The sequence below is a fragment of the Fringilla coelebs genome (assembly GCF_963513975.1).
Source record: "Fringilla coelebs genome assembly, chromosome: 4".
NCBI classification, from domain to species: domain Eukaryota; kingdom Metazoa; phylum Chordata; class Aves; order Passeriformes; family Fringillidae; genus Fringilla; species Fringilla coelebs.
The window spans coordinates 42,234,185-42,257,259 of record NC_140032.1 but is presented as its reverse complement, the minus strand read 5'-3'; the positions used below and the strand labels follow the sequence as shown (position 1 = coordinate 42,257,259).

Here is a 23,075-nt window from a genome sequence, read left to right as displayed (position 1 = left end):
CAGGGTTTAATGTAAGCTGTAAGTCTATTCCAAATATTCTGACTGCCTTCGTAGTGAATGTACTTACAGACTAGGCCTGGTGCATAACACACCATTGCCCTTACACAGTGGTGGCTTTTCATCACCAGGAGGGGCTGTTGGATGTGGAAAAGTTGGAGTGTGAAGATGAACTGACTGGCACAGAAATCAGCTGCTTACGCCTGAAAGGGCAAATGATCTACTTGCCTGAAGCAGACAGCATTCTCTTTCTTTGTTCACCAAGGTACTTCAAACCTAGAGAGTTCTATAATACTGATTTTCATTTTACAATAACTAATTTTAAAAACACTCATGAGAGTAGTACTACAGAGACGAATTGGTTCAAGTATTGATTTAATTGGTTTTGATGTGTTTATACTAAAAGAGGTAGAAGCATTTAAACATTGGAGCTTGACTAAGTATTAAATACTCAATACAAACATTGGCTTGCTCTGGCCCAGTTTGTACAAATGGTTATTCCTCATATTCCATTTTTTTTTTTAGCAAGTTTTATCTTTTGTTATTTACTCAGACAATGCTAAGAAATGTGACAATGATTTGGTTTTTTATGTGGATTCATGGATTTTTGCATTAGTTTTAATGTAATAGATTGGTGATAAAGAAGTGGTTGGAATGGAGGATGGAATGGAAAATTCTTTACATGATCTCACTTTGTGTGCTCAAGTACATACATTTGATATGCTCATGGAACTCTTTGTGAGAATTCTGTACTTAAATGCAAAAATCAAGAGCTGTGGGTTAAATGAATGCTCTCAAATAAGATGTTTCCTAGAAGGGATTTGTTGCACAGCTCAACACAAGTTCAGAAGCTTCATCTTTCTACTGTTATTCGGCAAACTGCTGTTTGAGTTTTAAATACTCCTTTGGCAAGTTTAATTTTACCCATATTATTGTATATTTCCCTGCTTTGTAGTGTGATGAACTTGGATGATTTAACCAGGAGAGGTTTATATCTGAGTGATATCCCATTGCATGATGCTACCCGTGATCTGGTTCTTCTGGGAGAGCAGTTCCGAGAGGAATATAAACTGACCCAGGAGCTTGAGATCCTCACCGACAGACTGCAGCACACACTGCGTGCACTGGAGGATGAAAAGAAAAAGACAGACACGTAAGAACCAGATCCCAATTTTGGGCTGAAACACTCAAAGCAATATATTATTTATAGCTACCTTCTTTAAAGAATAACAGAAGCTTGTAAGGAATATCAGAGATAATCAGGACTGGTAATTTTGGAGACGAGAAAGAACATTTAATAGGGTATTTCTTTATTTAGATTGTCAAATGTCACCCACAGTCTAGGCCATTATATGCCTAGATGTTTTGATGGCTCCCTCCCTGACAAGAAAAGTTATAAAAAATGAGCTGACAGTTCATTTTTACTTGTGAATTACCTAAAATTTTGGAAACTTACATGCAGTCACTGTAGCGAAGGTGAATTTGATGAATACCCCAGTGCTGTTATTTGACAGAATTCAGTAAACCAGCTTTTGTCTTTCTGGCACAGGATAATAGAACAGAAAAACATATCTTATAAACCTTGAAAACAGTTTGTGCAAAGCTGAAACTTTGCAATAGCTTAATGCTATGAATTTGATGTAATAGTTACTTGTCAAAATAAATTTGGGTTTGTCTAGATATAAGTACATAAAAATAACACATAACTGTTAGTGTGCATTGGGCCACAAATCCAGTACTACAGATAACTGTAAAGTCAATTTCAAATGTCATTAGTCTATGGCATTTCAGCTCTATAATGACTGGCAAATTAAACAAAAGCTTGTGTGAAAAGTAGCATGGAGTTCATGATTGACTCTTATTTATAAAACACATTACCATCTCTGTGTTAATTCTATTGACAGATACGTTTTTTCTGTAATGGAGTAATGGAAATTATTTTTAAAATACTTGAAAGGGATGGACAGGAGAACCAGAGAAAATAAAGCCTAAGAAGTATTTTTTGTCTTCATTCCTGTTGGCTTACTTTATAAAGTCATTTTATCTTCAGGAATTCTTGCCTTCATGGCAGCTGCTGGAACAGATAGTGTCACTTACTGTGTGATGTGCCAAAAGTATTCACTAATTATAACTCAAGTAGTGAACTTGCCAAAAATGCAGCTAATGAGGGATTGTGCAGGAGACTGTGTACAAAATGATGTTCAAGATCTGTGAAACAGTCAGAGACCTTCAGGAGGGAAATGGACTTTAGGATAGGAGTTAGATAGTTGAAGGAAGACACATGAGAATAGGGTGAATTTCTGTGTGTGTGATTGGATTTTATTTGTATAATTTATAATATGAACATGTGTTAATACATCATGTAGACTATTTAATAGACACTCTCGACCCTAAAACTAGCATGCTCAACAGAGAGGAAGCATTTAGAAATGCATGAATTGATCAGAGATGGAAAACTGTTTGATCTCTTCATGGTCTTTTTTGCAGTTTTTATGGTTCTGTGAGAAAAACCATATTATATGAGCTGAGGATGTGGCAGAAAGAAGTAAAAATGATCCAAGACAGTACTAACAAATCATGTCAGAAGAATTAATAATACATGTCTCATTTTGTTGATCATTTAGATGTATTAATGTGTTCTTAGTGATACGTGGATGTAGATCACTTCCTGTTTTCCAAATAACATATTCTTCAATAAACACCTTTACTATTGCTTGTTGATGGTAGGAGTTATGCTATAAACCCTGTGGGGGGGTAGGAAGTTAATATATAAGAGTGCTGCTGTAAACCCCTTTCTCCAGATTCTTTTTTTTCACTTTTGTCTTTCTTTCCTTGCCTGTGTAGGTTGCTGTACTCTGTTCTGCCACCATCAGTGGCAAATGAGCTGAGACACAAGCGTCCTGTTCCAGCCAAGCGCTATGACAATGTCACCATTCTTTTCAGTGGCATTGTGGGATTCAATGCCTTTTGTAGCAAACATGCCTCTGGAGAGGGAGCCATGAAAATTGTCAATCTTCTAAATGATCTTTACACAAGATTTGATATTCTGACTGATTCACGAAGGAATCCATTTGTTTATAAGGTAAGCATATGATTTTTGAAGTATTTAATCTGTTACTTTTTTATAATTTACTATGGTGTCATTCTTTCCCAATCTTCTTGGCTTTTAGGCTTTTAAAAAAATGATATTAGAAGAGTATTTTGGTTGTCTCTAAATGTCCGAAGGAACATAAAGTGCTCAGTTCTCATCACGATTTCTGCAGTCACCCATTAAGTGGACATATTAATGTACTTCCACATTTAGCTGATGTGAACTCATACAAGCCATTTGTGGTTCTTCTGACCTTGTGCTTTAAGTTTTTCAGTTGTATTCCTGGGTCTTGTAGTTGTAAATTGTTACTTACTGTTGAGTTACTCAAAGTGAATTTTTTTCCTTCGTTCACTTCAGGAGTGAGGTGTAGTTGCAAAGGTGGCTGGTAGCAGGAGGGTACAGAGATAGATACATATGTATCCCATATATATGTACATGGGTTTGCATGTGTTTTTATCTATGAAGTTCATTCCTTGGTTTTGCTAGAACTGAATTTTATGTCCTGTACCATGTGAATTAAGGGTGTGAGTCAGAACAAACATAGAGCTCAGTTTCATTCAGAAGACACCAAAAGAGAGACTCAGGTTTACACAATCACAGTCATTGTAAGTTGCAACATTGTGGGTTTATGATAAATTCCCTTCAATAACAAGCAGAGATGACAGTAATTAGGGTGATTTGAATGAAAGGGAAAGGGAACTCTTTTAAAGGCGAAGCTGTCTTGAAACACTACATCAATTCTAGTACTCCAAAAACCATAATAATAAAGTAATTGAAAAATATTTATCTTGATAGGTGGAAACAGTAGGAGACAAGTATATGACAGTGAGTGGTCTGCCAGAGCCTTGCATGCATCATGCACGATCTATCTGCCACCTGGCTTTGGATATGATGGAAATAGCAGGCCAAGTTCAAGTAGATGGTGAGCCTGTACAGGTTAGTAAATGTGGGCTTGAATGAAAACCCATTTTTTGACAGCATGATAATGTTTTGGAATAAGATAATGCTCTAGTCCTAGTCCATGCAAGGCATGGGCCTTGTTATTGTTAGATTTTGGGACTGATATATGCAAATCATATGAGGAGACCCATGTAGCTGTTACATGTGCAGTTCCCAGACCTTATTGTGCTTTAAAGGGTAAAGGACTTATTTAGGTCCACATCATTTATGTCTGTTTTCTGATAATTTCAATATAATCAGTGAATTCCTATTGTGCATCAAGTATAATCTGTTGAGTCTTCTTCAACTCAAGGAGCAGAAAAATAATATTCCCTCCCTGATATTTTCAATCATGCCTCAGATCCTTATGTCAAAATGAGGCATTATTGCATTGAAAAGAGAATTACAGTTCCATAGACAGGTACAGCAATGATTACTGATGCCAGTGTATATTAGTGGAATTTCACTCACTGTGGGACTTTTCTGGAGATGCTGTAGCACTGACACAAAGGCTGGGCAAGCAGCATTGACTGTCCTCATCAGAAGGCTGTGAGCAGAAAATGATTACCGAGTGCAATGCATATTTTTATTTACATGAATGCTGCTGTTATATTATCACCTAGCTTAGAGCTGTGTACTTCACTTTATCATGGAGCAAAGCAGTGAGAAGGGTTGATTTGGGGCTTTGCAGTAACTGTAATGTGCTACTAGAATGAGCTTCTCCAAACCTCTGTCCCATCTCTTTCCCTTCTGAATACAAAATACCATGATTTTTCCTTTGAGAAACATTTTTTTCTTGTGCCATCCTTTTCTGCACCTTCTGAGCAGTCATTAAACACAGACCTGCAGAGTATGCCTCTCTGCCCACCTCTTTTTTTATTTTCACAGTACATAATAACAGCAGGGTGGATGCTGGAAAATTACTCAATTTGATTGTTCATGTGGAAGGCAGAGGCATGACACTGTACTAAGGTTAAAAAACAAAGAAGTGACAAAACCCACAAAATGCAAGGCTTTGAAGAAGCAGGAGTAGCACTTTGGAAAAATGAACTCTAGTGGATATAAGTAGCATGTTGCCTATGTTTAGTCAGAGGCATCAGATTAATTACATTACTTTTGAATATTCAAACCTAATTTTTTCTCTCTAAAGATAACCATAGGAATCCATACTGGTGAGGTAGTCACAGGTGTCATAGGTCAAAGGATGCCACGGTACTGTCTCTTTGGAAATACAGTGAATCTTACAAGCAGAACAGAAACTACTGGAGAAAAGGGAAAGATCAATGTCTCTGAATATACTTACAGGTGAGTGATGTATTATTTTTATTGGTATTGACATTTTAAAATAAATCATTTTGTCAGCATACCATAAAAGTTTTTTTGGAGTTGAAAGTGACGGTCCTCCTGCAACCGTTATTTAAGTGTGTGAGTTCTCATGAAGCTGCATGGCAAGCTGCCTTGTGATACACAGTCATTGGTCTGCAAATATAATAATGATGTAGAGATGGAGTTGAATCTTTTGATAGTCTGCTCATGTACATGTAGCATGTTTAATATTTTGCATAGTGTGTGGCATGCATGCAAGTCCATTCATTTACATGTTTTCTCTTTCAATTTCAGGTGTCTTATGACACCAGAAAATTCAGATCCTCAGTTCCACCTGGAGTACAGAGGTCCAGTTTCTATGAAGGGCAAAAAAGAACCAATGCAGGTTTGGTTTTTGTCCAGAAAGAGTACAGAGACAGAGGTATGAGTAACTAGAGTGTAATTTTGTTTTTTTCCAAACATAAACATTAAAAATTTAATCTAAACCATGGAGATACATTTACATTTGCAAAACTAAATGTTCCACAGGAAAAAAATGAAGAGTTTTGTGTAACACTCTTTCATTTACACATTTATTATCTTGACAGTACTTGAAAATCCTTGATTATTTGTCTTTGCAGTTTGTGCAGTTCCTGAAAGAGTACTTTTGATTTCAAAAAGTCCTTGAGGGAATGCCAAGTGTTTAAATATTTATATCTCCCTCTTACAGATTTCTGCACTGTACTAGATTTTGCAATATAATGTCGGTTTCTGTTTAGCTGACATGTCTGGTTACCAGTCCTTCAAAATTTGCCATTTGCTTTCTTGCAGTGAGTGAAAAAATATGCTTTCAAATATTTAGGCAACAGTCAAGCAACTATTTGCAGGTTCACACCTGATGTGTGTGGTGGTCTCTTAACCCCAGATAGCACCTGCTTGTTACAGAGACTGTTGCATGGCAGAGGTCCCACTTTAGAAATACACAGGGTGAAAACTACTTCTTGTAAATGACATATCAGCCTAAGTTGTCTTGTCAAAATGAGGTGGGGTAGAGCTCTTCAAGCACTGAAGAGCTCTGCCTCAGAGCTTTTCCTAGAGAAGAGCTAATGCCTCAGTTTCAGAATTCTGGGCATGTATTCTCCAGAATTTCAGTAAAAGCCAATGAGATCTAGGCTCAAAGGGTGCTACAAACTTAGACAATGAGGTTACAGTATGCCAGCTGCTTTGCCATAGCTGAGCAGGTGCATACATTCCATCCAACATGTCAACAGGAAGAAAAAAAAAAGATAAAAAGTAATTTACATAGCTTGAATTTTACCCCGAAGCAATATAAAAAGAATGAGTTTTCTGCTATGTATTTAAACTTAAAAACACCCTTGACTAAAATAATGAAAGTCATCAGTCACCTTGGCTGAAATAATTTTTATAAGTCAGAGCAAATTAATTTTGTGTCTGAATGCTCATGTGCTTCTGAAAGTGCAATTTAGGCTGTTAAAGTGTTTAGACTTTTTAGGAGATCTAATCCAGATTTATTACCACAGGTACCCAAGTATATGAATGTTGACTTTTTAATGGTAACTCCCAGTATTAACCCTCTGTACTTTAGCTCTGCATTTTAATTCTGTATTTGAATATATATTACTTACAATTATATTCTGGGTGCCACTTTTGAGAATATTTTTCTATTCTTATTCTACAGTAAGATAACTATAACTTCACATGGCTACCATTATTTCAAATCTATTGTTGTATTTAAAATACATTTTAATTAAACACCTTTCACTTTTTTTCTGCCTTATAAATGTCCTATCATTTGTTTCAAGGCACATTATAATTTAAATGCAAATTTCAGAGAGGTACTGAGTCAGGTGGATATTCTCCTTATTCCAGCCTAACACATGTTTAGTATGAATATAAGGTTCAGGTAGTTTAAGACTTTCAGAGATACTGTACAACAGCTGGTTTTGTTAATCCCCCCAGCAGTCCTGAGAGACACTTGCTGATCCTATTATCCAGTAATTGAGCTTTGTAGAGGGAGGCATGGGGGCAGGAATAAACCTGACTGAGAAATATTGGGAGCCTGATTTTCAGGAGCATTTAAGACTCACAGTTTAAGTCCACTGAAAAAGCCTTTCTAATTTTGTTAGTTATTGTTCATTCTAAAATTCAGATATAGATGTAATTCTTAGAGACAGAAGGACTTCTCCCAAGACAGGTATGTCTTCTAAATTGTACTAAGTTTGGGAGCATAGGAGAGTAGTAAAATACACTGATGTGATGATGTGAACTGATAATCATTTTGTCTGAAGTGATTTTGAAAAGTGAAAGAATATATTCGTCTAACCTTTTGATTCTTTTCCACTGCCTGCACAATTTCATCTGTCCATACACAAAAAATGCACAAAATTTTATTCCTTTAAGATTTTCTGAACTATTTCTCCTGTGAACATACTCTTCATGGGCTTTTTTGGCACTTTATAGGCTGTGCAAAATTGTTTTAATCCAAAAGCAGAAATCAGATAACCAGCTTTTTATGTTCGATCACTTTAAAGTAATCACTTTGCTTTATACACACATGTAGTCTTGGTTTTCTTTCCAGAATTTTTTCAAAATGCTAATGTATTATTTTGTGCAGTGCCATTTATTGTTATGTACAGGGGGACTGTACATGAAAATAAATAAGGGCATGTTGAAATATATTCAAAAATAATATGGTAAACTTCCTGAAAGGTCACTGCAGAACATTGCAAGAAGTGGCATATAGAAGTAAGCATGAAAATATTTTTTAAATCATCCTGAAGACACTTCTGCTAATTATGCTTTTACTGTGATGTTTTCTACCTCCAGTATCTTCAGTCTAGGATCGATGCACATTAGTGATGTATTTTTCTTTTCATTATATCCATTACAGAGTTATTAGCTCAGCATTTGCAAATCTATCAGCATATTTTACTCTGAAGACCAGTAATTAGGACACGATGAGGAAAAAGGACAAAATGTTTACAGATGCCATAAGAGATGTGAAACCAAAGTTAAAAATACACTGTTTCTCTACTAGGCCAGTAGAAAATGATAGGGCTGAAGCAGCTCAGCATGCCTCAAACTTGATTCCTGGGTTAGCATCTCTAATATCAGTCCCCATGAGCAGCAGTTACTTCTGAGAAAGACCTAATTTACAAAAATAAGTGTTGGTTTGGAGTGCTGCTCCTTCACCTTTTTTCTCTGATATCTCTTCCATGATACCAGTACAGCAATAAGTAGAATTGCATCAGAAATACACATACAACAAAGCAACTGTGACCAATTATTCACTTTGCATCTGCTTGTTTCCATAAGATTAATCATTACTGTCTTCATTATTTTAACAGAGGTTCAGCTGAAGTTTCTCTCTTGATAAAGAGATTTGTTGTAAAAAATAAATCTTGCCAAGAGCATCAGATGTATGACTGCAATTTTACTCCCTCTTCAGTTTTTAATATCTTTCTCTTCTGCCCTGTTCCCACATTACTGGTGGGAACAAATTGAAGTATGTCAGGCAAAGTTGGTGGTTCACCAGGGCATGTAGGAATTGTTTCATTCCTACATACAATACATATGAAAGAAATACATGCACTACCTATGCTTTTTGGTTTTTTAAGTTTTTACTGTTTACTGATATTGGTTGCAGGTTGTAAAATGTATTTTGTCATTGCATTAACCCTCCATGTTGTTGCTTCAAAGAAAATTCCTTACTTCTCAAATTCTGCTTGCATGCTCTCAAGGAAACAAAGCAAGATGCTTTCTGAGCTGAGGGAAGAGGAAGAGGACGCTGAATAGGGTGCAATACTGTCTCCAAATAGGGTGCCAGGCAGTAAGGTTACGTTATGGATGTTCTTTCGCAATGTATCTCCCACTGCCATGTGCAATACCATTGTCTTTTGCCCTACTCCTGAAGTCATATTTACCATTTTGCTCCAGGCTTGCTTGCTAATTTTTTGTCCTTATTGTTTGGTACTGTTATATCTCTGCTATGAGCATGTATTTCAAGCTTTCCTTCTTTTGATATGCATTTTTGCATGTCAGTCATGTGACCATTCCTACCACCAGATAATATTGAATGAAACCATGTAGTATGCACGCCACAGCTAACCACTTCAATTTGATGCTTCACATCTTCATCTTCATCTCTGAAGTACTGTGGTTATGTGAATTGATGACATTTCTTGAAAGATGGGTATTTCAGTTGATAGGCAGAACAATGAACCTAAGGAACTATATTAAAAAAAAAAAAACCTAAAGCAGCATTACGAAAATTATTGCATATATGGTATCACATTTAGTTCTGCTACTACCATGCTTCTCATTAATTTTGTGAATAACACTTGATGCTCTGTAAATTCCTGGTTAGAAAAAGGTTTCTCATTTGATATCATCCTGCATTTTCCCTTTGTGGACTGTAAACATTTGAATTGGAAGGGGGCAGCTGGTTTTCTGATACTGCCATTTGAAGCATGTGCCAATGTACTTCTACTGAAATGCTGTTCACTTGCAATGTATTTCTCATTGATTTATATAAACTAAATTAAATTGTCATATTAGTAATAGATTGCTGGACAGTTTTAGACCACTCGTAGTGCATTGATTCTCATCTGGTGTAGCCCCTGGAGTTGGAAGGCATGCTGCTGGGACATGGTTGATACAGTTGCCTTTTGGTTTGGTCTCTCTAATTTCAGAAATGGTCTTATTCTATGCCTTGAGAGGACCTGGTAATATTCTGGGCATCATGACATAATTAAGGGATGTAAAGCTTGGAAAGGGACATAGTGTGTTTCATCAGCTGATACAGTTAGTAAAAGTGGACAAGTTTTCAGATGCATAGACCTTCCATAACTTTATTATATAGTGCATTTTTATGTGAATAGTATCTGTTCTTATCTGACTGATCATTTCTGAATATTTGCATTATAAAATAGAATAGTGCAATTACTTTGTGTATAAAAATTGTCTATATCTAGTATATCTTATTAGCACAGAATATATATGTATAAATGTTTCATGGTAATGTGCAAAAGAAATTGCAATAAATTATTTTTTCCATGGACTTCTAGGAATCTTGTGATTTTCTTTGGGTGGAAAACTTTATTTCATTGCTTGATAAAAAAAAAAAATTATTTTCTCCATTAAATAATTTGCAGTTCATATTTTAATAAATTGGTGAGGCATTGTTCCAATGTTTGCAAATGTCCAAGTGTCTCACATATTCAGGTTAATGGATCGCATCCTCAAATTAAAGTAGTGTTCAAAATGTTGAGATTAATGCTTCAAAAGTAGTAGATGAGGTGGCAAAAATACATAAAACCTTTCTTTGAAACCCTTGGGCAATATTTAACAATCAAACATTATCAGCTGTACGCTTTGAGCAGGAAGTACATTAGCAAGCCAGGCTTTAGAAATGGGAAATGAAGGGAGGAAACCTCATAGTTTCTTCCCCATCATCTCACTGCCAACAGCAACACATCCCAAGACAACATCAGAGGTTGCCCTCTCTCAGGTAGGTACGCAGCAGCAATGTAGACTGATCAAGGTGTTCAAGCTTACAAAAACTTTGTGGAAAGACATGGAATTTGTGACAGCTGTGGTTGTGTATTGATAAAATTCATATGCAAATGGTTCTGAAAAAAATGAAGTTCTGTATCACACTTCAAGCTGATGGAAGATGGCATGCTCTGGGTTTATATTGTATCTTCTTAATAATTTCAGAATATTAAAGCTCCCATTAAGCTACTTTGTAACATAACCAGTTTCTTAAAGCATAGAATAATAGCTCATATTGTGTTCATGTAAGAGCTTTTTATCTCAGTACAATTTCGACACTTACCCACTTCTGTTACTAAAACTGGTCTTCACTTAAATGCTGCATTCAACTGCTAAATTTATAGTTTGGTTAAATATTACTCTCAGCTTACAGTTAAACACTTCTGCAGGTATTTAGTTCTTTTATGTGTGTTCTACTGCCTCTTTTATTTAACTGTAGTGATTTGCTTTTTCAATAGAAGCTCTCTAGCTGAAACATGAGGCAGAGTAATCATCAAAGTCTGTTTCAAAAGTCTTTATAAATGTATTTTATTCTGGTATTTTTCATTTAAAAAAGAAAAACTGGAACAAGGAGAAAAAATGGGAGATCAGCCATGAAGTTGCAAATTATGGAATGCTTAGTTGTTTGGAATCTCCTGGATCTTATGTATTCCTGTGAAATCAGACAGGCAAGGGAAATTGATTTTTGGTGTTGTTTGTGCTTTGGCTGTGCAGGGGACTCTATGACTCTACTGCTGTCTTAAAGTGGGCACTGCAGTTGGCTTCCAAACTGCTGGGTCAGTCCTTGGTAGGAACAACCTCTGGGGACATAACTTTATGTTTGATTTCTTTTTAAACAGAATTATAAACAATGGATGAGATGCTCATTTGGATATCTGCTTACAGGATTATCACAAAAATGTCTCTACTGAAAGGGTAGTTAGGCACTGGAATAGGCTGCCCAGGGATGTGGTGGAATCCCCATCCCTGGAAGTGTTCAAAAGGCACATGGATGCAGCACTTGGGAGTGTGGTTTAGCAGTGAACACAGCAGTGCTAAGTAAACAGTTGGACTTGGTGGTCTTCAGAGTTGTTTTCCAAACCAGGATTCTCTGTAAAGGACATCCTCCAGGAGGGACACATGAAGACACATAAAGAACCAGTAAGATCATGTGAGATTAGGTGGTAGTGCAAATCATACCTGATTGGTTCCAAGCTCACTTTTGAAAGACAATCATAGGCACAAGAAGGAAACAGGCAGGGATGTGCTAACATCTGATATGAATAAAAACTGGGTGGTGCTGGAGGCCCCAGAACCTTTGCTTTGAACAAACCTCTGGTAAAATCTAAAGCTAATCAATGAGTGTGCTGCAGGCACTTGAGCACTACAATAGACATTCTTGGACTCTGCAATGTCTGTGGCCTTGTCAGCAACAGCTCTCTCCATGGAGCCAGAGCAAGGCCTGAGGCATCTCTATCCCAAAATGTGTTTTTCATTCACCATGTAGACAGGTCAATGTAGAGGGATACAGTATAAGAAATTAAAGGTAGTATAGAAAGTGATCTTTTCCTTAAGGAGTTGTAGCTGAGCCAATTATTAGATTATTAGGAACAGCTCTGACTCTAACAGGCTAGAGCTGTAGCCAATAAGAAGAAGAGTGCTATAAAAGAGTGGATTGGGTGGTTGAGGGGGAACTGGAGTCAGCTGGCTACTGCTAGAAGAAGGAAGAGTCAGTGCTTAGAGGAGCTGCCTGCAAGAAACACCAAGGAGGTACAAAACTCTAGCAATATGGAACCTTTGCAATATAATGACCACAGCTCAACACTTTACTGTATTGCCACAAACTGTAAAATGGTTATTCCATGCATTTCTAGAGCTATCAAATATTAAAAAGAAAAAGTTGGATCATCAGATTCTCATGCTGTGAGAACTTGAAGAGAATTTAGTATTCATGTTCTCCAGGTTCTCCTAGCAGTCAGTGTACTGGAATAAATGGAATCTTGTGGGCAATTATAAATTAATCCTGCCAGTCACTGTGTTGGCTTCTCATAGCCAAGTAAAGGGAAGTTACTGGACTTACAGTCGTCTTTTATTTTAACAAGATTTTATTTTTTATTATAACAACATCCTTTCTTTCCTGGGTGAAGGGAGTCTGAAACTTTTGTCATTTCATGCACTGACCTGACTGTGATGGGGGGAGCAAGCAATAAGCCAGTAAATGGAGCTGTGCTAATGTAAATGTAAAAAAACCCAAAAAACCAAAAAATAACAAAAAAGAGGTTCCATTCCCCAATCTATAGCTGCACATACAAGGCACTGAGGTTTTTTGTACTGTTCTTTAGATATGTCTGACTTTGAGTGTCACTTTGAAAAAACTGCAACAGCACATGCTGTCTCTACCAAATAATTCTTTGTTATTAGCAGGAAAAGGCTAATGTTCAGTTTCATCATAATCAACGGGTGTTTTTGCCAATATAACTATTTTGGAGATAATTACAAGAGTGGAATGTGAAAACAATATTGTGATTATTATTCTGGGATGAAGATGTGGGATCTCTGTTATCAAGGTTTTGTCCCAGACTGTTCCCCATATCCAGCATTCACATTGATGTTGTTTTCCAGAGGTGATTACCTAAGAAGATTCAACACCACAGGAGAGCTGTGCTTTCAAGGGCAGCAGTTTTTTGGGATGAGGATCTATCTGTTCATATGCTAGGCAGCTCTGGCAGGAAACCTGTGCCTTTTTATGTTGTAGGTTTTTAGGGTCATTCTAGCCTTTAAAAATTGATTTTACACTTTGATAAGTGTGCTGTCCTGTCTAGTGCTCTAAAAACTGACTTGGGATTAAAATGACAGAACTTAGCTGTGCCCCAACAAAAGGTTAAAAATGTTCACAGTTCCTAGCTAGTGTGAATCATAATCCTGAACTGGAGACCAATTAAGCCAATAGTCCTTGAACCTTTGTTTAAAAATAAAGCCAAACAAAACCTCCCACAAAAACTACAAGGCCATAGTTTTCAGATGAGGGTTAAAACTGAGTTCAATATTGCTGCCTTCAGCCCTGTGTCAGTGTGAGCATAGTGCTCTGATGAAGTGTTTGAAAAATAAACCACCTTCATAAATCACACTGAAATATGCAGTGTATTAGGTGAAGAAATGCACATCTATTTCTTGCAAGTCCTAAACACTGGGTCTAAGGTTCCTGGGAAAAAAAGACAGCTTGTTATGCCTTGTTATTTTCAGATATTTTGTTTAAGTCAACTTAATAAATGTAAGCTTTCCTACACAAAGTGTTCAGAAACAACTGAATTTAAAAAAAAAAAAAAAAAAAACCTCATATAAGGAGGTTGACATGTAAGTATTCTTTTTCCACAGAGGGCATGGTGAAGCATTCAGAGCTTCAACTACTTGTACAAGAGCTCCAAGCCTCACTTTCTGTCACATTTTATGTGTTTCTGGGCAATTTTGTAGCGATCTAGAGGATAAGAAACTTGCCCAAAAAATAAGGATTCATGCCTTTTCACACAGCCTTTCTCACATCATCCTACCCTTCAGGCTTTATAGGTGCCCTGTGTATACACACACACATTTGAGTGCTGCATGCTCTTGCATAGGGTATCATGAGTGGCGTACAGACTGCAAGTTCTAAAGTCAGCAGTTGTTGGAAGAACTTGCTTTCCTGAGGTTCTCAATTCTCCAAAGGAAGACCACGGAAATAACTACTGTTTTGCTTTTGTCACTGGAAGAAAAGAAAGATCAATTTTGTTTATACAGATAAGTATTTAGTTTTGAAAGCAATTGCTTCTTTCCATTGCTCATTTTATAAGTCTTAAAGGAGAGGTTATATGGGTTAATGATAACATTTCTATCTTTGTGAGAGACTCAATCTCAGTTTTCACTTGAACCTCATTTTCCAAACCATGCTGCATAGCTGTTAAGGATCACTGTCCATCCTTTTAGTTCATTGGTTTTGTTTTTAACAAGTGCTAAATTTTCACCTTACTCTTGACTGCCCCTGGCACCCTGGAGAAAATCAAAAGCCTTTTCCTTCTTGTCTGCTGACTCTGCTTTGGACTTCAGAAGTCAGTCCAATATTTGTGGTTGTTTCATCTGTTACTGGTGCTATTGATGCTATCCAAAACCCGTCCCATCATGTAGCTCATTATATTTTAGTTCAGGAATACACAAATCAGATGTTTTGTCTCTGATGGATGTCAGTATTTTGTATTGTAACATCTCTCATGGGTAAAAACAGGTAACATAAGTGACAACTTTAAATGAAGATATAATATTCCAACACCTAACATAAGACACAGTTACAGTGGCGTGGATCTTTGGTAGCATTTTGGTAATGATTATGTAACAACAGTGTTGTTTCTTCAGTTCAAGAAAAGAAGTTCAACTTTGCCCAGGCAGCACCCAGCATTCCTATAGCTACATTTACATGAGGCTCTCAGAAGGAAGGCATCCTAGAAATAACTAAAGGTTGTTCCATCACAGGAGGTCATATTTGATGAGATTTGTTTGTTTTAACCATTTAAGAATTGCAAGGCAAAGATACTACACTGGCAGGTCTTTCTAAACATTCATATTCATCATTCATGTATGGTTTCTCATACAAAGATTTTTGGGTCATTTTTGTTTGCATTACTGATTTTTTTCCCCCCGTGGATTTGAAGGCCTGTGGCAAGTGTAATGCTGCTGCTGCAAAAAAAAATCTATCTGGTCTGTTAATTAAGTGTTTTAAAGAGCTCATCAGCACTTCAGGAGTGGCTTGTGTTGTAGAGTGCTCACTTTTCTGCTAGGAGTTTCTGCTGACCAACAGTATCACTCCTGATGCAGAGTAGTCCATTTTACACATCTCTTTCCGTACCTTATGTTCATTTTCTCTACAGCTCTCTGGTAAATACACAGGAAAAATTCTGTTGAGACAAGTGCTACTGAAAGTGTCCCTGAATCAAAGACAGGAATTAAAAATACTTGAAAATCAGGAAGAACTAATATATTATTTCCAGGCTGTTGCTTATACCTGGAGTATGCCAAAACTCCCTGCATCTGCTTTTATTCTGTTCTGCAGCCTTCAGGCTACTTCCATTATTAATTATGAGGATGTGAACAAACTGGAGGGACTGATGTTAGTCTTTGCTTCTTTCCCTCATCTGTTTCTGTAACAATTTCCTTCTATGCATCTCAGTTATGCAGATTTGAACTTTGGGTTGCATTTATCAGAGCTGATTTACTTGATCAGTCAGGTGCTTGAAAGCATCCACAGGTCATTAGAGTTAGTAATTGCAGTCACTAGGTCAGGTTGGAACATCTCCTGCTCCTAAACAAAAAACAGACGCTGGAAAGCTCCCTGCTTGTGGAAAAACAAAGAGCAGCTTTATTCTGGCTGATATGCAAGTGGGTGAATTCTATCAGTGCACAGCTTGGTGCAAAAAAAATTAGTAGTAATCAGTGGAACAGGATTCTGAGTGGGAACTTAGGCTATGAAAGGAATAGTCCCCACCCACCAGCACACAGATTAGTCAGGCAATAACTTAAAGCACTGCCATGGCTTTTTCAACTATACTTCTTTCCTTCCTGCAGGGGCAGGTGGAGCAGATAATTGGAAGGGTGAAGAAAAAGAGACTTGTTTCTTCCTGAGCACCAGGCCTCATTTGGGCTTTTCTCATTGTCTGGACGCTTGCACAAGCAGCAGCTTTTGGGATGCACCTGCCTTGCCCTGGAGTAGAGGCAGTGTGGCTCTGTGGGTTCAGGGGACCTGGGTAAGGTGCTGGAGGCCCAAGTCCTTGCTGAGGACTTTATCAGCATCCAAAGAAACAACAGTACCAAGCAGTGTTGTTCCTTTTCCACTTTTACCAAGAAAAAGAGGGACAGAATTTGGGCACTAACAGATTCTGTAAGCATGGCCAAAAGAATTGTTTTGGTTTATGGATCTGAGAGCTGCCTGCCATCTATTTTCTGTTCTGCTGCCCTTCACTTCCCTGGGCAAATATTCATCTCTTGATGCATGTGAACTGTGCATTCATTTTAATTATCAAGTCCTGTATATGTTTTATTTCATCAACCTGCTCTTAGCAATACAAAACCAAATGCATGCATTCAGAATATGTGATAGAAATCCATTCCACTTGTAGCTTTCTCAGCAGGAGAGCCATTCTGTTCAGCTGATTGCTGAACAATCTCAGGAATTAACCCTCAATCTGTTTCTGCTGAATATTTGAAGGTAGAAAGCTTTTGAGTAACACAGTATTTATAAATCAAGACAGGGAGACTGAAAAAAAAAGTAGTCAAATTTTGTCCCTGATGTAATCCTGGAGAATTTTGCTAGCTTTAACCACTATTGCATATTTTGTTGTTAATGACATTCATATTGATAAGTAGCTGTTGCATCTTTTCCTTACAGGGCATCCTGGGTCTGGTCTTGATATCATATAAATTACTGATAAGTTTGTGGGCTTTTTTATATTCTTTATTAAGGCAAAAATGTCAGAATTACGCAGTTGAATTCAAAACTACGTTTGTTGACTTTACTCTGTGAGAATGTGATGAGTGCTTTATGTAGGGGTTAATTAATGGAGCTGAAGAGCTGAATTCCATTGCTGGGTGCAAATTCAGTATCTTATACCTTTAGAAGGTTTATTTCTGGTTTGGCATTATGAAAGACACAGAGATTGAGAAAGCAAAAGTCTAGTGTTTCCCTTAGCGCAGCAACTGTTTGGATCCTCAGCCCTCCTGATTTTCCTTCATGAGACATACTCTCTTCTTCAATTGGAACCTACCCCTTCCTCTTACCTAAAGAGATGGTTTGCACCCTTGGATGCATCTTTGGAATTGAATACCATTACTAATTTGCTAATAATGTTCTTGATTTCCAGACAGTTTTCTGGCAGTAGTTTCTTATTGGCTTATTGTACTCAAAACCTCCTAGGGAGTCTGCAGAAACTGGCAATGCTAGCCAGTGAGGATTCAGCCATGTGTCAGCAATAAAGAATAAATAGATTGTTTCCAAATATAGATATAAACCTCATAATGCAGTATTTGCTAGTGTCACCAGCAGAGCTTATGTGGGTGAGTATTTTCTGGAGTGAACCCAAAGATGTCATCAAAATAACTGGGTGACAGGAAGTTCTGTCCACATAACTCAAAACCATTGTTTCTCCACCCTTCTTCATACACCAGGTGCAAAACCCCTTTGCCTTCACAAGGGAGGCTCAGGAAGGGTCATGTCTATCACATGACAGTGCTCTTGCTGTTCTCTGCTTGCTATTAAGGCCATTTGTTTGGAGACATTTGACTTTTCTGTGCAAGAAGTAAGAGTGAGAGAAAAGGTAGTTGCCATTGCCTGCCTAACCACACTTTCTTATCTGACCATGTAAAGTGGCTTCCCAAGCACACAGGTGCTTTGAATTGAGGAGCAAACCAGGTGCCTTACAGTTTTCCAAGCAGAAGGGCCTTTGGAACAGGGTCTGTGAGGTACTTCACACAGCAGAGTCCTTGTCTGAACTGGAATACTGGACAAAAAAAGAACAAGGATCAATTTATGCTGCAGGACAAATGAATTCTGTAAAATCTGGTGCTGTACTGCACTCTATGACTTCACTTCTCTCAGGTACTTTTTTTTAGAATGATGTAGGTCTCTTAGTAACAAGATGGCCTTTAAAAAAATTTACTCCTACTTGTTACTGTTTGCTTGACTTCCATGTTTAAACAGTGAGCAGCTTCTTATAATTAGTTTTAAAACAGACTTTTTTGATGTTTCTCCAGTTAAATAGGGCTTTTTTTCTCATACCTGGTTTGTTTCATGTGGGACATTGTTTGCCATTTTTATTCATACATTGCTTAGATGTTTGGAGTAAAACAGCCCCAGAAAATTCCATTTATTCAGATTGCAGGAGAAGATTAAGATGTGATGCAGCACTTTCAGACTAGAGCATGCACAGTCTATAAGTGAATTGTATATTTACATGGGTATGGTCTGAAGTTGTTGGCATTTTAAGGCTGGAAAATTTCTGCTGAACTCTGGATCAAAGAGTATAGCAAGTAATATGAGTCCTATGCAATGGGGCTAGAAATGTTTAGGTGTAATTCAGGATTAAAAATGTAGCAGGCCAGGTGACCAACAGGAAAATATTCCTGGGCTAGCCCTGTCAGGGAGGATTCACAGTATGCCTTCTAAGTTTTATTGTTCTCTTTGCAGCTACTGTACACAAAGACCTGTTGGTTACCCCAGGCAAATGGGTTATATTAAAATTCTTAGCTAAAGTTATTTGGAGTATCAGTTACGGAAACTGCATAAGAAATGAGTCATTGTTGTGGGAGGCATATGGGTTCAGTTGAAAAACACCAGAAGAAAATTTTCATTTTTAATGAACTGTTTTTGCATGTTCTGGGGTATGTGTGCAACCCTGACAAACCCACGTTTTTTACACTTTGTGCATGAGAGCGTTCCTTGTTGTAACTGTTCCCATTTCTTATCTTCAGCTGATTCACAGCATGTCAGGGGTACATCAGGAATGGTCAAGTGTGTAATCATCAATCCTGCCTTGCACACCTGTTTGCCAAGTCTTAAATAGGTGGAAGGAGATAAGGGAACCCAATGCTGTGCTAAGATTAATATCCACAAGGGACACAACCTGTATTTATTTAGTGTTCATTTCTTTAACTCAAAATGACTGGCTAAGGGGAGAGTGGCTTTGAGTGTCACAAAATAGGCAGAAATACTAACAATTACAATCTGGGCTGTCATACTTTCCATTAAGGACCTTGAAGCATACTGGAAGTGGTTCTAGAGCTCAGGGTTGTTTCTTTGAAAGTAACCCCCAAGAATTAGCAAGGCAAAACCAGATATGCATTTAACCAGGCTTCCTGTTGCAAAATGCCATTCTTCTCTGGAGATAGAAGCATTTTAGAATTTCACTCGGGAAAGAATAGCTACATGTGTGAACCTCTTTCTTCTGGTTTTGTGGAAGTAATCCTGATCCCAAAAGATGCTAAAAAATAATCAAACCAAAAACTACAAAACCCCACCACCTTGGGCATTTCTGTCCTGAGACAAGAGATAGGTGGGGATTCCATGTTTAAGCATCAATGGTGTGTGTAGTGGGAAGAGCCATTTGGAAGTTTCTGTGTTATAAAGAAGCTTTCATTCTTGTGATGACTGCTCTTAGTGAGGGGTGAACAGAGGTGAGCATCTCCTGCTGGATAAAGGGACAGAGTGCAAGAGGGTTAACAGTGCAGGATGGCCATAAGCAACATGAACAAGATGTGATGCTAAACCCTGCAGCAGTATCCTCACCATACAGAATTTATCATTTGTGACCCTGTCGTGTTTCAGTGTTGTACTAAGTAATTCATATGGTATGAAGTTGGAAATATTTCCTGTATCCTGAGTTTATTAAGCATACCAACTGGCAACACAAAAATGTGTTTAACTCTGGATGCAGTTAGTATGACAAGTTGTACTAATGTTTATAGCCTAATGAGGGATACTCACTTCTGTGTACAGAGGTATGAAGTTCTGGAAACACTTCGTACTTTGAGAGACAGTGTGAGTGAAACACTGTTGGTTTATGTTGGTCTGGGAGTTTTTAGAATTGCATGATCATGTTTGGATTTCCAAAATACTGAGCAACTGTGAGCCAAAGTTTGTTTGTAAGAAACTTGGCTGTTTCATGCTGCCATGAGGTCCTACTCAGGTGAGGAAAAGTTCTTTTCTGAAGTTTTGCCAGCACTGCATTCACATGCAGTGCAAACACTCATATTTGGGCTAGGGCGTAGGCACAGCTAACTACCTTCAAACTTGAGTGATTACATAGGGAAATACCCCCCCCAGATTCAGCTTAAATAGTTGGTGGGGATAATTATTTTACCTTAACCAGCACTTTCTTAAGCAACATTAGGTCAGCTGGCTTGTATAAGCTCCTTGAGAAGTGCTTTGGTAGCTTATTTTGATGCAGAGTGGGGATGGCTGCATACTTTTGTTTGTTTGTTTTCCTCAGAAATCAATCTAAACATAGTGCTGCAAAGATGATGTCTCTTAGTTCAGTCTAAATAATGGCAGGTTTGTCAGGAGCTCCTTTGAAATATTTTCCCAGCTGATACATCATTAGCCAGAATGAAACAATCTGACTTCACTTACTCTGAGAAATCTTCTAAGAAGTGCTGAGAAATCAACTGTGCAAGAGAAGCTTTGTGAACAGCAGCCTAAGGTAAGTGGGGCATCTGCTGGTGAAATGTTGCAGTGAATTCGTTTACACCATGAGAGTCTGCTCCAAATCCTTCTGCACAGGCCATTCTGTACATTCTACATTTTGCTTTGCCAAATAAGCAAGTTTCCAAATAACCTGTTTCCTAAACTTTTGGGAAAAAATGCGATTGCTTCTTGAATAATTCCTTACTTTTTGGTGCTCCTTTAGAGATGTCTGCCATGTACGTTGCAATAGTAGTATTGTGAGACAGAAGAAGGGAAATGAGCTAAAAAACTTGTCAAAAGGTGTGATTCATGTCTTTAGCTATCTCCAACTTTCCCCCAGCCCATTCTCTCATGGCAAGTTCTCTGATGGGATTAAGTCTGTCTTCCTTGTACTAGGAACTCAGTTGAAAATGAATACTATGTATAAATAATACTCTATGCGTAAACAATACTCTATGAAAAATACTTAGAAAATTCATAAATGAATGCAACGCTACTCCAGAAAATCCAGAGCTTCCAAACACAGGTCATTATCCACATAACTGAATTGCCTTCCTCTGTTCTTCAGAAAAAGTATGCAGCAGAGATTCTCTACAGCATTAAAGTTTAATGACTTCTACAGAATGCCATTTTAAAATGTATTTTTAAATATTTTTTTTTACAAAATTCTATGTTGCATCTCTTTTTGCACATTAGACAAGGACTTGGGAGAAGCCTAAGGAGCTTTTCCAATCATCTAAGCTAATTTCATTTTTCGGACTATCTTTTTGAAATCAATTGCTATGGGAGAAGCTTGCCAGTATGTTTACTTGGAGCATGGATGTGCACTTGTGAAAAGGAAAACTGAATAAATAAGTGAAAAAGTAATGCTAAACTAGGAGATGATCTGTTCAAACTGTTAAAATACCCTGCTTTTGCTGTCATTACAGATATGACATTGTCACCCAGTCAGTAAAGCCAGACATGTCCTGAACACTTTTTAAAATTCAATTGCCATAATAGAGGAGTAGTCATACATCAAAATACAAAAGCACCCTTACTTCTGCTCTGCTGCACAGCATACTTGCTAAATTTAGCTGTGCTGGGGAATCAATTGCTTTATATAATCTTATCACAAACCATTGCTGAAAAAAACCATCCAAGTCTGTCACTTGACCTTGGGCAAAACAAGTCTTTGTGCTTTCTTCAGAACTCCTTCTGCCACGTATGTTAAAAGGATCTGTAACCAAGCTGTGATTTCAGCTGTCCTTGTCCAAAGTCAGTGGAATAAGCAAAAGTCATTTTAGTCTTGTTAAACAAAGCAAAGATTCCAGTACGTTCCCTTTCTGGGAACTGGTGCTTTTTGGCTGATTTTTTAGCATGTTCTGTGCTTCATTTCACGTGAACCTTTGGACAGAAACAATGCCAGTTTTGTTTTCTTTAGTCCTTACAATCTAATGTTATTTTATTCAGCTCTTATTAATAGAAGCAAACAAAACAAATCATTGTGATTGATAGCTACAAAACACTTTGATCTCTGAAATACAAGGTGTGCTTGATTACTATGTTTAAACTTTACCCTGCTTTTCTTTTTTTCCATAAGTCAGATAATACGTGGTTCCTACTTCCAAACCTATAATTTCTTTTGGCTCAAGAATTTCACAGTTAGAAACTGTTTGAGGCTGGGAGAAATCTTTGGAGAAATATTGCGGTATGTTTGCTCTGTTCTTTCCATTCTTCCTCAGGGTTGGCTAATGCACACCTTGAACAGCGGGGTTAGAACAACCTTTTTATAGGGGTGCTGAGCCAAATGTGCCTGTGCTTGGTAACAGTGAGGGGGAAAAGTCCCAGCAGAAGTGGAGTGACCAATAAATAAGAATTGAGAAAAAAGATCTTTGAGTTATGCTTAAGGTTAGAGGACAAAAGTCATGGCATCTCTTTGTAGGTAGCAAAAACATTTCCTGTGTTTCCTGGATTGTAAATCCTAGGGCTTAGGCTGAAGGGAAGCTGTTG

At 37.6% G+C, this 23,075-nt stretch overlaps 1 protein-coding gene across 3 annotated transcripts in view; it reads left to right on the top strand.

Annotated features, from left to right (window-relative positions):
* Window positions 1–10,336, top strand: part of GUCY1B1 (guanylate cyclase 1 soluble subunit beta 1) — a 41,803-nt gene extending 31,467 nt beyond the window's left edge. For 2 of the 3 annotated variants that reach the window (XM_084204046.1, XM_084204048.1), the window contains 7 exons: window positions 129–262; window positions 953–1,150; window positions 2,842–3,079; window positions 3,884–4,024; window positions 5,178–5,332; window positions 5,648–5,774; window positions 9,094–10,336. In XM_084204046.1, the coding sequence (XP_084060172.1) occupies window positions 129–262; window positions 953–1,150; window positions 2,842–3,079; window positions 3,884–4,024; window positions 5,178–5,332; window positions 5,648–5,774; window positions 9,094–9,117 (1,017 nt within the window). In that variant the 3' untranslated portion in view covers window positions 9,118–10,336. Of the gene's footprint in view, window positions 1–128; window positions 263–952; window positions 1,151–2,841; window positions 3,080–3,883; window positions 4,025–5,177; window positions 5,333–5,647; window positions 5,775–8,243 lie in introns of all 3 variants that reach the window. The other variant, XM_084204047.1, reaches the window with a different exon arrangement.
* The last annotated feature ends 12,739 nt before the right edge of the window (window positions 10,337–23,075 follow it).